The sequence below is a fragment of the Topomyia yanbarensis genome, chromosome 3 (genome assembly GCF_030247195.1).
Source record: "Topomyia yanbarensis strain Yona2022 chromosome 3, ASM3024719v1, whole genome shotgun sequence".
NCBI classification, from domain to species: Eukaryota; Metazoa; Arthropoda; class Insecta; order Diptera; family Culicidae; genus Topomyia; species Topomyia yanbarensis.
This window is the reverse complement of record NC_080672.1, coordinates 332,989,273-333,007,512: the sequence shown is the minus strand read 5'-3', so window position 1 is coordinate 333,007,512 and position 18,240 is coordinate 332,989,273. Positions and strand designations below refer to the sequence as shown.

Genomic DNA, 18,240 nt, shown 5'->3' with positions numbered 1-18,240 from the left:
TCGGGAATGGTATAGCCTTATTGTGTATTTTTCAATAGAAGTACAGGTTGACTTTAGTCGTCAAAGAGCAAATAAACCGGCTTTAGCTACATGCGAGTATCAACAATCCTGTGACCGTCGAGACACTTCGAAAGCACAAAAGTATATGCCGTTAGGTAAAGCCGACTGCTCTAAAGCCTGATCCTTCAGTTGCATATCAGCAGCAAGTTTAAAAAAAGACGAACGTGACTGCTTTCAAATCCCTGTCCTTCTTAGCCAGATTATCAGTAAGTGGATTTGCATTCCTTTTTAGCATCATCACAAGAGTGACAAGAAAAAAATTACCCCTATCGACCTACCTCTGATACGATTTCTAGTCCCACCAGGAGTACTTGGTCCAAATTTGAAGCAAATCGGACAAGTCTAGCTACCAGACCAACGTACCTGAAGTGTGTATGGGATTTTTCGACAATTTACATTGAGAAAACGCACTAGTTCGCATTTTCACCGCTAGGTGGCACTATATTAAATATAACTCTAAGTAAAAATAAGAAAGATAATTTAATTGTCTACAACTTTGTCGAAGACTGCTAGTCATTCCGGCTTTGCTGAAAGAAGTTATTAAGCTTTTAGCGAATTCATGTCTGTGTCAGTTTTGCATGGGGCCTAGCTGTGTATGGTTTTGTATCAGTAATCGATCCGCACGAACTGAGCATTTTTGTAAAATAATGGTTAGGTTTAGCTCAATAGCATATTTAGAAGAATTGTAGTAAATAATACGAGTCATGTTTTGGTTAGAACATTTTAGTTCCAAATATTACCGTATAGCGAGCGCAAATACTAACTTTTCAACAGTGAGAGATAGAAATTAGGTGTTTTACACAAAGTTGTATAGCAGACATTTTGCAATTACTCTTCCGAATATCTCGAAATTCTATCTCTCCTATGAAAAGTTGGTTTTTGTGTCCTCTATGCGGTCACAGGTGGAACTAAATTTTTCTAACCAAAACCTAACTCGTATCATGTACTACAATTCTCCTGAACATACTATTGAGCTAAATTTAACCATTACTTCACAAAAATGCAGTTTGTGGGAATCGAACACTGATACACAACCATGCCTCATGCAAAACTGACACAGACGACAGTTCATTAAAAAGTTAATAACTTCTTTTAACAAAGCCGGATTTACTAGCAGTCATCGACAAAGTTGTAGAAAATTAAATTATCTTCCTTATCTTTACTTACAGTGATAATACGAATCATACAGTACCACCTAGTGGCAGTGGATTTTCTCCATGTAAATTGTCGTAAAATCCCATACAAACTTCAGGCACGTTGATCCGGTAGCTAGACTTGTCCGATTTGCTTCAAATTTGGTGCAAGTACTCCTGGTGGGACTAGAATCGACTCCGGGGTGGGTTGATTGAGTCTTCAAAAATTCATTATTTTTCTAAACAGTCTAATCAACACCTTCCTTACATACCTATTGGTGATTCTACTTTGAAACCGCTCACAGATAGCGCTGGAAGCAAAGTGTTGCCGATTTGATTCTGTTCTGTCATAGTGCATATATTTTCTGTGAACATTGGTAAAAATATAACTTTTAAACACCAAATCACCGATCAATTTGTTGATAATTGTTTATGAAAATGAAAGAAAACCATAATTTTATAAGACGATGAGTAAACATCTTGTGAAAAGGGTGCACACTTAGAAAACAATGAAAATTACACTTGACTTAAACAACATTGCGACGTATTTTGATGACAAATTATGGAATTTTGCATGTTTTAACATGTGAAATAAAATATTGTGTCTCTTTTGATGTAGAACTCGGTTGAATGGAGATGGAGAATTGTGAACAAAGCGCATTTTTAAATGTTCTTGAATGTAAATTTAAGTGAATTATGACGCTCCTTTTATGTGCATCTTGCAAGATGTAAATATTTTTAAGTGTGTGTAAAACATAGTGGTTTCTAATATTATTCGCAAAGCCATATATGTGCTGTTCCAAAATGTAATTTGTTGAGCACCGTAGCCGCCCCAACATCATTTCCCGTTACTCCTATATTAAGCTAAACCTTCATGAGATGGTGTAACTTCATGAAACTCTCTAGATCACGCGAGGAAAGAATATATCCGGCTAATAGGAAAGTTTGAGCTTTGTATCATACACAGCCGATCCTTCTCTTTGATATTCTTCACTTAATCTCCTACGTACGTCAAAATATGAAGGAGTTTGACATTGGTACTAATTGGGTCTCGGTTTCGAGTTGAAACATCATTTATGGAACTATTTTTTTAACCACAATAATACCCCGATAACATTTCGAAGAAGTGTATGAGCCAAATAGTTGCAAATGGCTGTAATTTCAGAATAATTGCAAATAAAACTAAATTTCTTATTCGTTTCATTCATATTTTGGCAGTGGTAAGCTTTTTCCGAAAAGAAAATGAAGTTTTTGTTGTAAGCTACGACTTACTTGCGGGTGAAAAAAAGCAAACTGTATCACTTTGCCACTTCATGAGCTGAATCATAGGTTTTGGTTTTGCGCAAATCGCCAATACGCGGAGCAAGTGACATATGGGTCATTCTTTTTACAAATCACACACCTTCAAAACTAGACATTTTTAAATTATCTGATATTTTTGGTTTAACTTCTATGTATAAAATAGCGTCACACGTATTTTTGGATGTTGATGAAAAAATTATTATCGGTAATATCGACATTTTAATTTTTGGTGATTCGGTCAATTCTTCCAAATCTACTCCTAATTAAAAAGCACCATATCCCGTTGTATTGGTTCGATTAATGTAATTTTTTTGTTTAGCTCATTATTACATAAACTCTATGACTGTATTTTTCACAAAAATTTTAGAGTTAAAACTTTTAATGACGTTTTGCCTTTCTCATATAGAAATTAGGTTATGAAATCACTCTGAACAGAACCGACTTAATCCAGGCCCGGAGGGCTGAGTGTCATATACCATTCGACTCAGTTCGTCGAGATCGGAAAATGTTTGTGTGTGTGAATGTATGTGTGTATGTGGAAAAAAATGTTACCTCTGTTTATCAGCGATGGCTGGACCTATTTTCACAAACTTAGTCTCAAATGAAAGGACAAGCTTCCCATCGGCTGTTATTGAATTTTTAATGTTTCAGTTGTTTGCCTTGTTCTTCATATGTTCAGTGCAGAGCATTCATTTGGTTATTTGTGATTTTTTTCTATGCTGGCTCTGAGTGGTATTATGGAGCAAAAATGTTATGCTGTTATGCAGTTCACTTATGCTTTAATATACAAACCTTCTGCCATTTAAATAAATGCTTTAGTTGATGAATGATTTTTTCATTGAATTGATAGCACTCACGCGAAGTCACATGCACGCGACAAATACGTCAACACACGAAGGCTTAAGCTCTTCGCGATCATCTACGCACACCTACGTTTGCGATCGTGCAATCTTTATAACACTCCGGTAACAATGCGAACGTTTTAGTACTTACGCAGTTACAAACGCGGTCCCAAACGCGAACCCGCAAACGCGCGATCATGAATCAGTCACGTCCGGATATCTTTACCCTCCATTCTAGCAACTTATATTCAGTTATACCAATCAAAAAATAAAACTCATATCCACTAGACAACACGTTCCAAGGCGACATGACTGGGAACTCTAGAGTCACGGAGTCATGGCCGTGATACAACTTTTAAAAAACTATTTTTATTAATACAGGTTTATTGTAACCTTCTTCTTTTAACACACAAATTAACTTAACACCTGCTTACTATAAGCACTGTCGAACTGAAAGAGAGCGTGCGTATCGCTGTAAATCGGTTTTGTATTATCGATTTGCTGACTGCGCGTCTGCCGAGGTGGCCTGATGTCGTCCGTTGCAACGTGGCAACGTGGCGCTGATATGGCTATGGTGGCTGGGTTCGATGTAACTCTAGTGATATGGAAGGACCCACTTTCTTCTAATATCTGAACCCTAATCCGTAAAAATTAAGTATCAGATTCACGTTCCGCGCGATCATTCTAGAACATACGCGAATATTCGAAAGGCAAACGGTAGGATTTATAGGATTTATACACGCGAAGTTACATACACGTTAGCACACGCGACATACAAACGTACACGCGATCGAACACGTCAACGTACAAATGCTCGAGCCCTTTGCGATGATACACGCGATCGCGAAGTCCCTGAGCCCGCACATACCTGAACCGTACAATAAATATCACATTCAGAATAACGGGCCGCTACAATTGGCCTAAAGCAGTGTTTTAGTGGGCGCCATTGCCTGTCTTGTCTGCAATTGTAGTGTGTAATTCTGACGGGGAGCCCTTCCCAGAACCTAGCTCCAGTTGGACAACTCTCGAAAAAAATGGTTGATAAAAATTTAATTCAATGGGATTTAAGTACAAGTTTATTAACTTATTGGAAAAATTAGAGGACTTCTGTTCATCGAACGATTTACCTACAAGGCTTTTCGTGTACTCCAATCACATTTTGGTATCAAAAGAAACAAATTTTACATAACCTTGGAAAAGATGTCAAAGCCTACTGTCTCTTTGAGAAAAAAATCCGGAATCTCTATACGCTGAACAGAAATCGCAATAGTCAATGATAAATAAAAGTTTTGTCTATTGTACGAAAATAGGAAGCTCAATATAAAAGTTGATACAGAAAGTACCAGCGTTACCCGAATGAGGTGTTGCTTTTACTGTTTTCAGATTCTGGACAGAGTTTCCAGTTTTCCTGATATACGGTCCTAGCCCTTATCCTGTATTATGCGAAAGATGTACAATAAATACAATAACAGACTTAAATTTGTAAGATAATGTACTGAATGTATGGTTCAGCGCGAGGCTTTCTCGATCGTTTACTGCTGTAATCCATGTTCTGTGCGTAACGCTCCCGGAATTTCTTCTTAAAGGAAATTATGAAACTTGGGTTTGATGCCTTTTCCTAACACTTTGTTAAATGTATTTATTTTGAAAATAAAATGCGATTTGAGGGCTAGCGAAACCCTACATTTATACATTCTGATGAATGAAATTTACCCCAAAAGTTTTCAAACATATACTTAAAACCAACCTACCTAAAAATGAGAACTAGTATCCCTGTAAAACCTTTCAAGTAAGTTTTCAACAAAAATCTTTGAAATGAAAACTTGTTCTAGAAGCCCGACTGATCATTTTACGATCGATTGCAAATGAAAGGCAAAATTCCATTCTTTCGTATCCTGAAGTTTCGTGGATGCCGATTTTTTTTTAATAAAGCTGTTCGACAAAGACACCGTAAATATATTGTTATTTTACTCGAAAATTTGATTTGTTCGATTATTTGTGTTAGGTCTCCACATATTCACTCAAATACGGGGGATTCGCGTTAATGTTCCGGATCTTCAAAGCCCCATATCTCCGGTCACAAGGGCGTGGGGTGAACAAATTTGATTGCATCTTGATCACTGGAGTTTTTCACAGTTTTAAGGGTATGATTATTTTTACTTTTACTGCGGCTTCTGATGAAAACCGGTGATCCGAATCATCAAAGCTTCATATCTCCGGTCACAGTTGCGTGCGGTGAACAAATTTAATTGCTTTTTGTTTCCTGTCTGAACCAGTGCACTCCACTACACCGGTTCACATCAATCGAAAATCCGATAAGTATAGATACCAGTGAGTATGTGTTATATCTCAAAATCTGGTAATAACTAGAAAAATCAGAACATTGGTTATGTAAATCTATAAAAATTGAACACCCCTCCCTCGCATTCGCCGAGTTCATCTTTGCTGTGCTGCATCCTTCCCATCCTTTTGCGCGCAAAGTAAAACAAATCACGTACGGAGATGATGGAGGGATCATTCAGTTTTCAATATTCTGGCAGTCAACATGACATATATTCCTGCACACACACTCACACTTGGCAGCGGAAGCGGATCAAATGCTCGGCAAAGTCGATGGCAGATGGATGAAAGATGATTGAAAAGCAGGAAACATATAATAAATCGATTAATCCTTCTGGTTTCGACAGTTTTCCAAGACGCATCACGGTGGAACGTTTCGAACGCATCGGAAACGTGGTTTGCCGATACCCAGCCATGGGTGATGTCGAGTGTCAGCTGACATCGGGAGGGTTGCGACTGACACATGTTTACAGTGACGCACGATTGACCCTAATTCGAAAGACAAATCTGTTATGCGAAACTATGAGAGACTGTTTCTGGAGCTTGATAGCTAAATTATTTTCTTTTTCTATTTTGATTTCAGATTCAACAAACGTTATTATAGTGATTTGGTTTAGTGAATACTTAAGGACAAGTAAAAGGAAACATCCAAATCGAACCATGGCTGCAAGTATGTGCTGCTTGTTGGTTTTGCTCCTGATAGGAATAGTGGAAGCCAATCCTGATGCCGTTACAGAAGAACTTTCACCAGGTAAGTCCAATCTGGTCCGAAATAAAAATCAAAATCTTGAATAGCTTTCAAGAATTAACAAATTAAATAATACCCAAATTGTCTCCATAAATCGGTAAAAGCCCGCCAGCAAGGCGTTGACTATGTCTATTGCTTCATTTGTTAAATATTTTCCATGAATTATCATAACAATGTGCCACTAATTGCGCATCCTTCGCGTGGTTCTACGAAACATGAGAAGAAAATTGTGCTCCCTGTGCAATTAACGTTGGCTCCGTGCCCAGGCGATCTACGTCTTGAATGTCAAATTAAAAATAATTCCTCTCATTTGCGAAGCTTTTCATTGCGTACCCACAATACGGTGTCGTTCCCTGCTTCCACTCGAAACCCCCGAAAGTTCATTGGCTTGCAAGGTAGAGACCCCAGCCCCAGGCAACGTTTCGACCGAATATGAATAATAGATAATTTAATTCAATTATAATTGCTTGTTCGACGGCGAAGGTGAGCGGTGATGAAGAGTCGCTTTTTCTTGGTACACACCGGTGCGAAAAATGGCAAAAGAATACGGCAAACGCGTTGGGGAAATTGCTCTGTGGGAAGCCCTTTTCACGACGGCCTTTTATAGGCAGGTACCTATAGATACAGTTCTTCTTTTTTGTGCACAATGTGTCGCTGCATGGCCTCTTAGAGCCTGGAAAAAGGATATCACAGCCGAGTGAGTACGAACGGAGCGAGGTGTGATAATTTCCACACTGCATATTTTACAGTTTGCGGTGGGCGTTCATGCCAGTTCTGTGTGAGTGTGTGTGTGTGTTGGTTTGTCAAAGCATTGCATTGATGATGACGTTCATCTTTTGTGGAAAAAAAATTAATTTCAGAAGCGAGGCCAAGTGCAAAAAGGATATCTGCCTGGCAGCGTAACAGAGTTTCACTTCCATCGCAACTGAGCCCAGGTTGACGGCAAAGTGTGACGGCCTACATCTCCATCATTATCCATTATGTCAGAGCTGACCTCCTTTAAGTTATTCAACCGAAACAATCCAGGTCGCAATTCGTTTATTCGTGTTTTGCTTTGAAGTTTTTCGTGTACATTCGACAGGATCAGCGGAATTTTCGTTGCCCGAAATGGTTGGTGGGTAACACTGAAAAAAATTAGGGATAATTTAATATGAAAAGATATCTACATGGAACGTAAGACCGAAGGCAGTTTCCATTTGGGTTTAGTGTGTCATAGATTTTTTGGCAAATCAAATAATTTGTAATCAAGCAATAACGTAGCCAGAAAATTGTCTTGAAGTGATGGGCTTTGATAAACTCGTCGATTTTTTCATTGAAATGGCAGCATTTATTACATATTCAATACGTACAACAAGTTCAGTAGAAAAAAAATGAGTGAGACTGAGACCCCATTTTCTACCAATTGTTATACTACACATCCAAAGAGCACTAGTTGCCGTGATTATGAGCTGCTCAATGTGTGCATTCCAGTTTAGTTTTTCATCTAGTATCAATCCCAGATACTTTTAATACCAGACATTTTAATTTCTGTTCCGTTGAGCAAAAGTGTTGATAGGGAATATTTCTATTTTCGAGTAAATGGGATTATGATTGTTTTGGAGTGATTTATGTTCGGGTCTTCCTTTTTACACCACTTTGAAATAAAGTTCAGTGAAGATTGCATTCTATTTGGGATAATAGAGTCACACTTTCCCCTCGCGAGGATTACAACATCATTTGCAAATCCAATCACTTCCTATCCCATTTCAGTTATTGATTTCTACACCTAATACAACTAATGATCACAATAAGGGTGATAGAACTCCGCCTTGAGGGCATCCTTTATTTGTTTCCATAGTGGGTGATGTGTTTCCAAGCGTGCGTTTTCTCATAGCATTGGATTGGTTGGATGGCCTCAAATATCCTATCTTCAGCAAGGGCAACAAACTTGAATGTAATAACTAGCAAGGTAAAACGATCCTCAATGCCGCCTACAAGGTGCTCTTTTCGTGGTCCATTCAGCAACCTACACCCGTTGGTTGCATTCATTGCCGGCGAACACCAAACCAGGTTTCGAGCAAGATGCTCAAAAACGGGTGAAATGTTAACCCAGTGACAAATTCCACATACGGTTCAGCGAAACGAAACGAACTTTGGCAGATAATGTTTGAACATAGTTTTCCTACAAGACTGTTTAAGTTGATTCGCATGACGTTGGAGGGGTCAAAAACGAGCGTCAATATAGCCGGAGAAGCATTCGAATCGTTCGTAACATAAGATATATTGAAACAGGGTTATACAATTCCTAATCTATTGTTATAGCGCTCGAAGATGAAATGCGAAGATTCGATGTGCGAAGCATCGGAACCATCCTCGCGAGATCTTACATGCCTCATGGCTTCGCGTGCGACATCGAAATCATTGGTGTTGATCGCAGAGCAGTTGAAGAGGCAGTTTTGCCTTTCTAAAAAGAGACTTCGAGAGTCGGATTGGCAATAAACTCTGATGAAACAAATTACATGGCAGCTGGCAGTGATGCGAATTTTCATTTTCAAATGCCAACTTTCAGTTCCATCCATCCCAACCATGATCTAAATTGAAAACATCCCTCAATCATTCTCTGTCAGGTTAGCGGAATTTTCATGACAAAACCATACGTCTTCATTTAAAATTGATACTTTTTCATTCACCAACCAAGGCTGTCATCTGCTCTACAGAGACCAGTTTAGATTAAATATTTTGCGTTTTCAAGCTAACATGAACAGTAAGAAGCGTTTTCAGAGTAGTTTTGCTTGAAAAAAACCTATTCAAGGGCCAGTGAAATTGAAAATAAATGGAAAATGCTCGCTCGTTTAGATGCATGATGCGACTAACAACTGCGGATTGAATATTTGAGATTTGTTCCTTCTTCAAATTCCAACACACTTGCGTGTACTTTCCATGAAGTTCGACTCGGCCACGGAATAATGAGCGAAATAAGTTTGTTTACAAAAACCTCTTTAAAGAAATAATATTGAATTTTTATCCTTAGACATGCATATTACACTGTTAAGTCAAATATCTATAAATCGAGTCAAAAAGCTGATAAAATCGGGTCCTCACTGTATTTTTGGAAGTTGAAGTTGTAGTATAAATAGTTTTTAATTAAACAGTTGAATTCACTTAAATTTAAGCAATATGAGGGATCCCATGAGAAACCGGCTGACCACAAAATATGACCATCGTCGATTCGAACGAAGCTTTGAAGTTGTGTTCGGTTTATTAATCTCCATTATTTTCTTTGACAAATGCAATATTTTGATACAAGAGCAATTTTTAAAAAGGGCTTAAACATTTGTACGCGCATTAATTTCAAATTTGTTTAGTTCGATTACTGTATTTATACAGTAAAACTTTCTGAGAACGAGTTTCAGGGAATGAATATGTATGAGCGAAAAAAATATAAACTGAAAAAAATTTTGTGTCATTTTTCACAAAAATAAAAATTTGTATTAAAAATTCAAATTGCAAAAAAAAACCATTTTTTAGAAACAAAAATCTAAAAAGAAAGCAAATATTTTGAATGCGATTGCATGATGGAGAACTTATCGGTAAAAAAGTTTTTCTACCAATAACTTTATACATGTTTTTAAATTTCATGCTAATTGACAAACAAAACTGTAATTTTATTACAGAATATAGTTCTAACTCTTATTTTAAATCAAAATGTATTTAACAAAAATCTTCTAAAATGCGATAGTTTTCGAGATATTTGGAATTTTGTTCCAATAAAAACAATTAATTCGTGTGATTATGCCCTTTTTAAACGTTAATCGCTTTACCCCATCATAAAATGTCAAAAATCTAATGTTTATCATTTTAAAGACGTAAAAGAAACTTTTTTAGTGTATTTGGATCATGGAGAAGCCTTCAATAAAAAAGTTTTCCTAACAACAACTTTTGACATATTTTTATAATTCATACTATTTGCAGTCAAAAACACAATTTTCTTTTAGAATATGATTTTAAACGCTATTTTAAATCAAAATGCTAATAACAAAAAATTTCTGAAATGTGGTAGTTCTCGAGATATTTCAAATTTCGTTTTAACAACACAATTCTTTTGTTTTACTACGACCTTTTCATAAGTTTTTCGCGTTTCTACATCAACAATAATAAGTTTTTCAAAAGGCCCGTAACATTTTCTGTTACTTTCTCTTTGACAACAAGGTGGTATTGTAAACCATTTGAAAGCTATACGAAAACAATCAAAATATGATCGAACTATTTAGTTTATCATAAGACCCTGTGGTTGAATAGTATTTTGATTGTTTTCGTATAGCTTTCAAATGGTTTACTATATCACCTTCATGTCAAAGAGAAAGTTACAGGAAATGTTATGGGCCTTTTGAAAAAGTTATTATTGTTGATAGATAAACGTGAATAACTTCTGAAAAGGTCGTAGTAAAACAAAAGAATTATGTTGTTAAAACAAAATTTGAAATATCTCGAGAACTACTTTATTTCAGATTTTTTTGTTATTAGCATTTGGTTTAAAATAGCGTTTAGAATCATATTCAAAAAGAAAATTGTGATTTTGGCTGTAAATAGTAAGAATTATAAAAATATGTCAAAATTTATTGTTACGAAAAAAAAAATTTTACACTGAAAAAGTTTCTTTTACGTTTTTAAAAACGATAAACATTAGATTTTTGACATTTTATAATTGGGTACCGCGAATAACTTTCAAAAAGAGCATAATCACACAAATTAACTGTTTTTGTTGTTCCAAATGTCTCGAAAACTATCGCAGAAGATTTTTGTTAAATACTTTTTGATTTAAAATAAGAGTTAGAATTATATTCTGTAATAAAATTACAGTTTTGTATGTCAATTAGCATGAAATTTAAAAACATGTATAAAGTTATTGTTAGAAAAACTTTTTTATCGATAAGTTCTCCATCATACAATCACATTCAAAATGTTTCTTTTCTCTTAAGGTTTTTATTGACAAAATAAAAAAATTTTTTTTGCAATTTAAATTTTTAACACAAATTTTTTTCAGTGTATAATTTTTCGCACATAAATAATCATTCTCTCAAACTCGTCCTCATAAAGTATTTCTGTATAAAATACAGTAATCAAACCAAAAAAAATGAAATTAATGCACGTAAAAATGTTCACGCCCTTTTAAAAAATTGCTCTTGAGTCAAAATAATCTTTCTGATTCTGGAAAATGTTTAGTCTTCCATGCCGATGAAATGTGTAAAGTTTCATAGGAATCCAAGATGGCCGATCAGAATTTTAATTATTTTCGGACGGATCTTCGTGGAATTCATCATATGTTAAATTTGAATAAATTCAAACCCCCAACTCACACCACATTCGTATCTTTCTTCTCTCTCTTCCATACTCACCGCACTCTTCTGGATGAACATATAAAAATATTTTGCTTTTTTGCTGGTTTATGATTAGATCTTTTATTTGAGGGCGTTTTGGATGATTGCCCAGATTTTTCATGGGGGAATTTCGGTAAACCGGAAATCGCCATCTAGAATTTTAAAATGACGCCAAACATCGACGTTTTTCTCCTACTCATCAAAACCATTCCGAAAATACTCATATTGATTAATTTGTAGAGAATCTCGCTAAGCCGGAAGTCACCATCTGGGATTCGAAAATGGCGTCAAAAATTATTTTTCATGGAAAGCCTTGCGGGGAAGGTGCGGATTTATTTATTTCTTGCACCAAGACCATTCCTAAAATACTTATATTGATTGGCTTACAGTGAATTTCGCAAACCGGAAGTCGACATCTTTGATTTCAAAATGGCGCCAAAAATCAATTTCTGGCACCCACTCTTCAAGACCATTCCGAAAATATCCATATTGATTGAGTTATAGCGAATTTCACTGAACCGGAAGTCCATGTTGATTGAGTTATAGCGAATTTCGCTAAACCGGAAGTCTCCATCTTTGATTTCAAAATGGCGTCAAAAATCAATATCTGGCACCCACTCTTCAAGACCATTCCGAAAATATCCATATTGATTGAGTTATAGCGAATTTCACTAAACTGGAAATCGCCATCTTTGATTTAAAAATAGCGTCAAAAATCAATTTCTGGCACCTACTCTTTAAGGCTCTTCCGAAAATACCCATATTGTTGGGATGCGAGCCATAAGGAGTCTTCCAGACCCGTCTATTCCATCTTTCCGAAAATCTTCTCTTTTGCATTCAAAATGACTTTTTTTCAAAAACCGCGTTAATTGCGAATTCCGTGCAAAAAAAAACTTCCAAAGATATTCCAAGTCTTTTGCTGAGAGTTTTTTACGCGGATTTTCGAATTATCGCTCGGGAATTTTTTAGTTTAAGTTTATATAAAAAATCAGTATACAATTGAGTTCAATTGGAGTTGATACAATTTTCAATTTTTGACCACATAGCTCCCCATAGTGGTATCGGTCGGACCGAATGTGATCTTCTTTCGCATCGAAAATAAACTGTTCATTATTTTAAAGAATACAAATGAAGTGAATCAGAAATATTTACCCATAGCAGATATCTCAAAAGTTTGTTCATATAAGCTCAGAACTGTATTTTTTTATTTTTACGGGTTAGAAAATTATCTGAAAAAATCCGTACGAGCGAGGCTATTTAGGAATCGAGCCCAGATGAATTGCGTGTAAGGTAGAGTGACAGGAAAAAAATTATCCCTATTGGCCCATGTCTGAGTCGATTTCTAGTCCCACCAGGAGTATTTGTTCCAAATTTGAAGCAAATCGGACAAGTCTAGCTACCGGACCGACGTGCTCGAAGTTTGTATGGGATTTTTCGACAATTTACATGGAGAAAACCCACTAACTCGCATTTTCGCCGCTAGGTGGCACTATATTCATCGTATTATCACTGTAAGTGAAAATAAGAAAGATGATTTAATTGCCTACAACTTTGTCGAAGACTGCTAGCGAATCACTGTAAGGCAATCGATTTACCAATCACGGTCAGCCTGCCACCTAATTGTCCACGAAAAAAAAATCCGTTCATAAATTAATGAACAAAAAAATCACGATTTTGAGAACTGAACGATTTACGAAAATCGTGATCAAGTTCCTGAAATTATGGATATATCGTGATATTTTATTCTTAAGCTCACTTTCGAATTTGACACGTGGAGTAATGTGGCTTAGGTTCACATTCAATTACTATCAGATTTTTACTTAGAGTAACGTGACAATATGGTTTGGTTCATTAAAGCGTAGCCGATTTGCGGTATCTTGTTTCGTGAACTACATCACGAACATGATTCGTGACACTCTAATATATTTTTGGTTTTAGTTTACATTTTCTGTCCAGACGTTTCATTTTACATTCTCAAACGAGTAAAGATGTTGGAGGTCTTAATAATTTTCTTATATCTGCTGCTCGCACCTATTACTAGTTACTGGAAGTTAGACATAACTAAATAATATTTCATTAAAAAACCCAAAAAATGAAACAGTTCACGTGAAAACTTTAAGACCATCTGCAGAGATACATGAAATTGAAAAAGAATCATGTACTACGAATCATGCACCAATACGCAAATCCATGAATAATATTGAATGATTTTGTGAACTATTTAACGGGCACACATGGTAAGGTGTGACTATTGTACTAGGAATAATGAATCATTTCACGTTTCCAGGAATAGGATTTCATGATTCTGTGAACTATTTCACGAGCACGAATGGTCAGTAGGGTGGGACAAAAAACAGATTCCAGTTCCGAGCAACTTTTTGGGTACCATTTTGGTCCTAGAAGATCTGTGCAAATTCTTAGCTCCCTGAAACTATATTTTTGCGCCCACTGTTTAAAGTTTACATGGGATTTTATATGGGAAAATTAGCTTTCACAAAATAATTCCTCCAGGAGTCGCCCATTGCTTCCTAAAAATAAGCCGTTATGTGGATTTTGTAGGAAATTTAAGAAAGAAACAAAATCTCGCAAACTACGAAACGATCTGATGCTTGAGAAAAAAAAGTTTTAATTGATGCTCTGACGATTGATAAAATATTCATTTTTTCTAGCACTTCTGCCGCTGGCTATCCAATTATATGCAATTTTGATCTGATTCTTAAAGTGTCTTCTCTTAATGTGTCTAAATCATTTATCTATACTATTTGGCCACTTCGCAAGAGTTTAGAGGGATAAATTGAGTCTTCTTTTGTACATAATAAGAGAAAGTTAAAGATTTTGCATATAATTCGACCGTCAGCAGCAGTGATGCTATAAAAAGTAAAATTTTCAATAATCTTCAGGGCATCAATCGGTTTTTGCTTAATAACTTTTTCCACAAGTATCACATCGATTCGTGGTCTTCTAGACTTTGTTTCCTTGACAACTTTTCTGTAAAAATCAGATATCTATTTATTTTTAGGAGGTAACGGAATTAATTTGAAAAAGACGTTTTCGCCATACGAAATCCCATGTAAACTTTAAACCGTGGGCGCAAAAATATAGTTTCACCTATCGAACTAAAAATTTGCAGAGTTGTTCTGGGAGCTAAATTGGATCCAAAAAGTTACTCGGAGCGAAATTTTATTTTTTTCATATAACCATGTCCAACTCTAATGGTCAGTCACTAGAAATCATGAATCAGTTCACGTACACATGATGAACATTTTTCGATTTTGTGAACTATTGCACGAGCTGGAACAGTAAGTCATGACTATTACACTAGAAATCATGACTTAGTTCATGAATACATGAATATTATTTTATGGTTTTATGAACTATTTCTTGAGACTAAATGGTGAGTTGTGACTAAATCGCTAGAAATCATGAATCAGTTCTCGTTTACTTGAATATCATTTTGTGTTTTTGTGAACTATTTCACAAGCACGGATATTGAATCGTGACTAATATATTAAGAATCATGAACTAGTTCATAATGATTGAAACGATTCTTGAATAATATTCCGGGCTTTGTGAAATATTTCACAACAAAATATGCTTTGATTTTGTGAACTACTTCACAACCACGAAAACCAGATCATGTTCAAGATGTCACAAATCATGAATCAGTTCATGTTGCAAAGTCGGACTCTGAATAAGGTTCCAAAAACTATAAATAAAATCACGTCTAACCATTGGTAGTATGAATACTGCTCATTAAGTTGTAAACTGGTTCACATACAGAAACTCGATTAGGTAATGGTATGACGGAGACAGGGACTGAAGTTCACAAAACAAAAACAAATGTCTCCACTAACAAAAGCGTTATATAGGCGTTACTGAATGGAAATGGAACATAATTGTAAAACACATGATTTTTTGTTCATGTTCCTGTTTTCGAAAGGTGAAAACATGATTGTTCCGGAATTGATGGCACTTTATTCACAATTTTGGGAACAATTTTTTCCGTATAGTATTCTATCTAAAGCGAGGAAATGATGCTAGTGGTGACAAGTGTTTTATGCAGGAATACTGCGTCTAAGTGTCCGTTGATAGCATTGAAATCGATGGTGTAATCGACGATTCGAGTATGCCATGCGTGAATCTACTGTAGATCGGTGATGGCTCATATGATTTATTACCATGCCCCGTGTACAAACAGTACCCAATGATTCTATAGCATTCCCTTAAAAGACGCTCTAAGCACTATTTTGCAGAAATACTAAAAAGTGCTACGCCACTCGCCACCACGAATCATTATGCTCTCTTGACTCAGGAAGAGTGTGACGCTGGTAGTCTCCCTGTGGAGACATGTTTTACTACTTTTTAGATGAGATTAAATTTTTCTCTTCAAACGTCGTCAAGTATAATAGCTTGAGGAATCTCCGACGCGGGACTGGTATTTTGGGGATATTGCAGAAGTAATTTCTGCTTCGAGGAGACTTCATTCCATACGGTATGGCATTGTCTTCTCGACGATAACTTTTCTAGCTTACTCCACGATCTCAACTACACCTTTAGGAGTGCTCTGCTTTACCGCTAATTATCACATATTTGTTCCACTTGTATTTCTACGAAGACATGACAAGAGACAGAACGAGCGATAAAATTTGCAATAACTTTCACTGTATTCTTATTGTTCATAGTTAAAATTTTCGTCTCGTGTAACTTATTTATTCTTTTATCAACTATAATATGAGAATAAAAACGTTTATTGTTAATAAATCTGTATAAGGCACTACAATTCAAAATATACTGGATTAATTGTTTTTAAATTTCGCAATTTTTTCGTCACATATTCCTCCAGGTAAATACAAGAGCTTCTTTTAAAGTTATATTTATTTCATAATTACAAATTAGTTGATTTTTTATAACAAAATTCGTTTTTTTTACTTCCTGGAAGAAACTGAAAAAAGGAAACTCTCTCGTAGTTATCTAAAGAAATATGTAAAAAAGTGCTATGCAAAATTTTAAAGAAGTTAATCTAGTAAATTTTGAGTTATGATGTATATCGCAAACAACTTTATTGCCAGACGCCTCTGTAGATTTACTCAATTTTTTATGTTTTGTAATCAAAGCTTCGAAAAATGTTGCGTCATTATTAGAGTGGTACAAAAAAAATTTCCTTCGATGATGCCATGACCGGATTTTGAAAATATAAGCAAAAAAAAACAAGAAAGGTGTTTCTTTCATTAAAATTCCAACCGGAACCACTCGCACAAGTCACTTGAAAATATTTCCATTATCAAAGATTCATTGAATTAACAAAGCTTTATTTCGTAAAACATTTCGAAAAAAGTCATAATTGTTATTTATTGCATTAAGCTTCATTTATTTAATCTTTTTATGCCAGCTTAGTTTGTAGTATCGTAAACCGGGGTGACATTGATCACTTTTCGAAGTAATCATTACATATTTTTAGACACAACACATTTTTTTCAAGTTTAATATTTTTAAACCATGTACTCATGTATGGAGAACAAGATTGGATGGTTTTACTTAAAATTGTCCGTTCACAGCTATTTTTTCAAAAATGATTTCAAGTTGAAGTCCGTTTTCGTGTTCCGAGGTGACTTTGATAACCTGCATGTTCACCCACATTAAGTTATTGGTGTCAATGTTTTTCATTCAAATGTTTGTTTAAGCTAATTCTGGAAAGATACTCATTGTTAAATAGATATTAATTAGTATTATATAAAGTATTTGAATGTGTTGTGAAATTCGAGTAACCAAAATTCGTATAATTTGTGTCCCACTAAAATAAAAGATTCTGAAAACCTTTAAACCTACTAAAATTGTTTTGTTTCAATGTTTTATCAATGTACAAAAAGTTTCATCCATTTTAACACGTTGGAATATTGAAATATAAAAAAATGTTGCGAATTGTAGCTTAAAATAATTTGAAATAATTGCCAACTAGTTTCACAAAAAATGTATTAAAAATAAACAAACTCTTAAAACTAAATTTAGCATATCCCAATATAAAGGAAAATAAAAACTCGCTTGCAATTTATTACTCTTGCTCAAATCTGAGATTTATTTGTTTTATAAAAAATAGACACTTTACGAAGCTTCGTAAAAATCAGGTAAAGTCAAATTTCGTTTTTTTTTTTGTAGTTTTTGTACCCAAAAACCGAACAATATACTCAAAAAGTATAACAAATCAGTATTTTATAAGTTTAGAGTAAAAATCATTTCAAATTAAAATGATTCAGTAGACTATTCTGGTTTAATAAGCGATCTACGAAAAAAGTTTCGAGTGATCAAAGTCACCTCGGTTTACGGTAATCAGCATATTGCAATGTTCAAAACCTACCAAATACAACAATTTTCAAGCTATTTTTGGAACATCATAAAAAAAATTCTGAAATATTTTTTTTATGATTATTTTTACAAAACTACTTTCTGTATCAAAAAAACTA

The 18,240-nt window shown here is 35.1% G+C and overlaps 1 protein-coding gene across 1 annotated transcript in view; it reads left to right on the top strand.

Annotated features, from left to right (window-relative positions):
- The window catches only part of LOC131693140 (semaphorin-2A), a 326,263-nt gene that overhangs the window by 19,025 nt on the left and 288,998 nt on the right, over window positions 1-18,240 (top strand). The window contains exon 2 of the mRNA XM_058980723.1: window positions 6,261-6,428. Coding sequence (XP_058836706.1) covers window positions 6,338-6,428 — 91 coding nt within the window. The 5' untranslated portion in view covers window positions 6,261-6,337. The remainder of the gene's footprint in view (window positions 1-6,260; window positions 6,429-18,240) is intronic.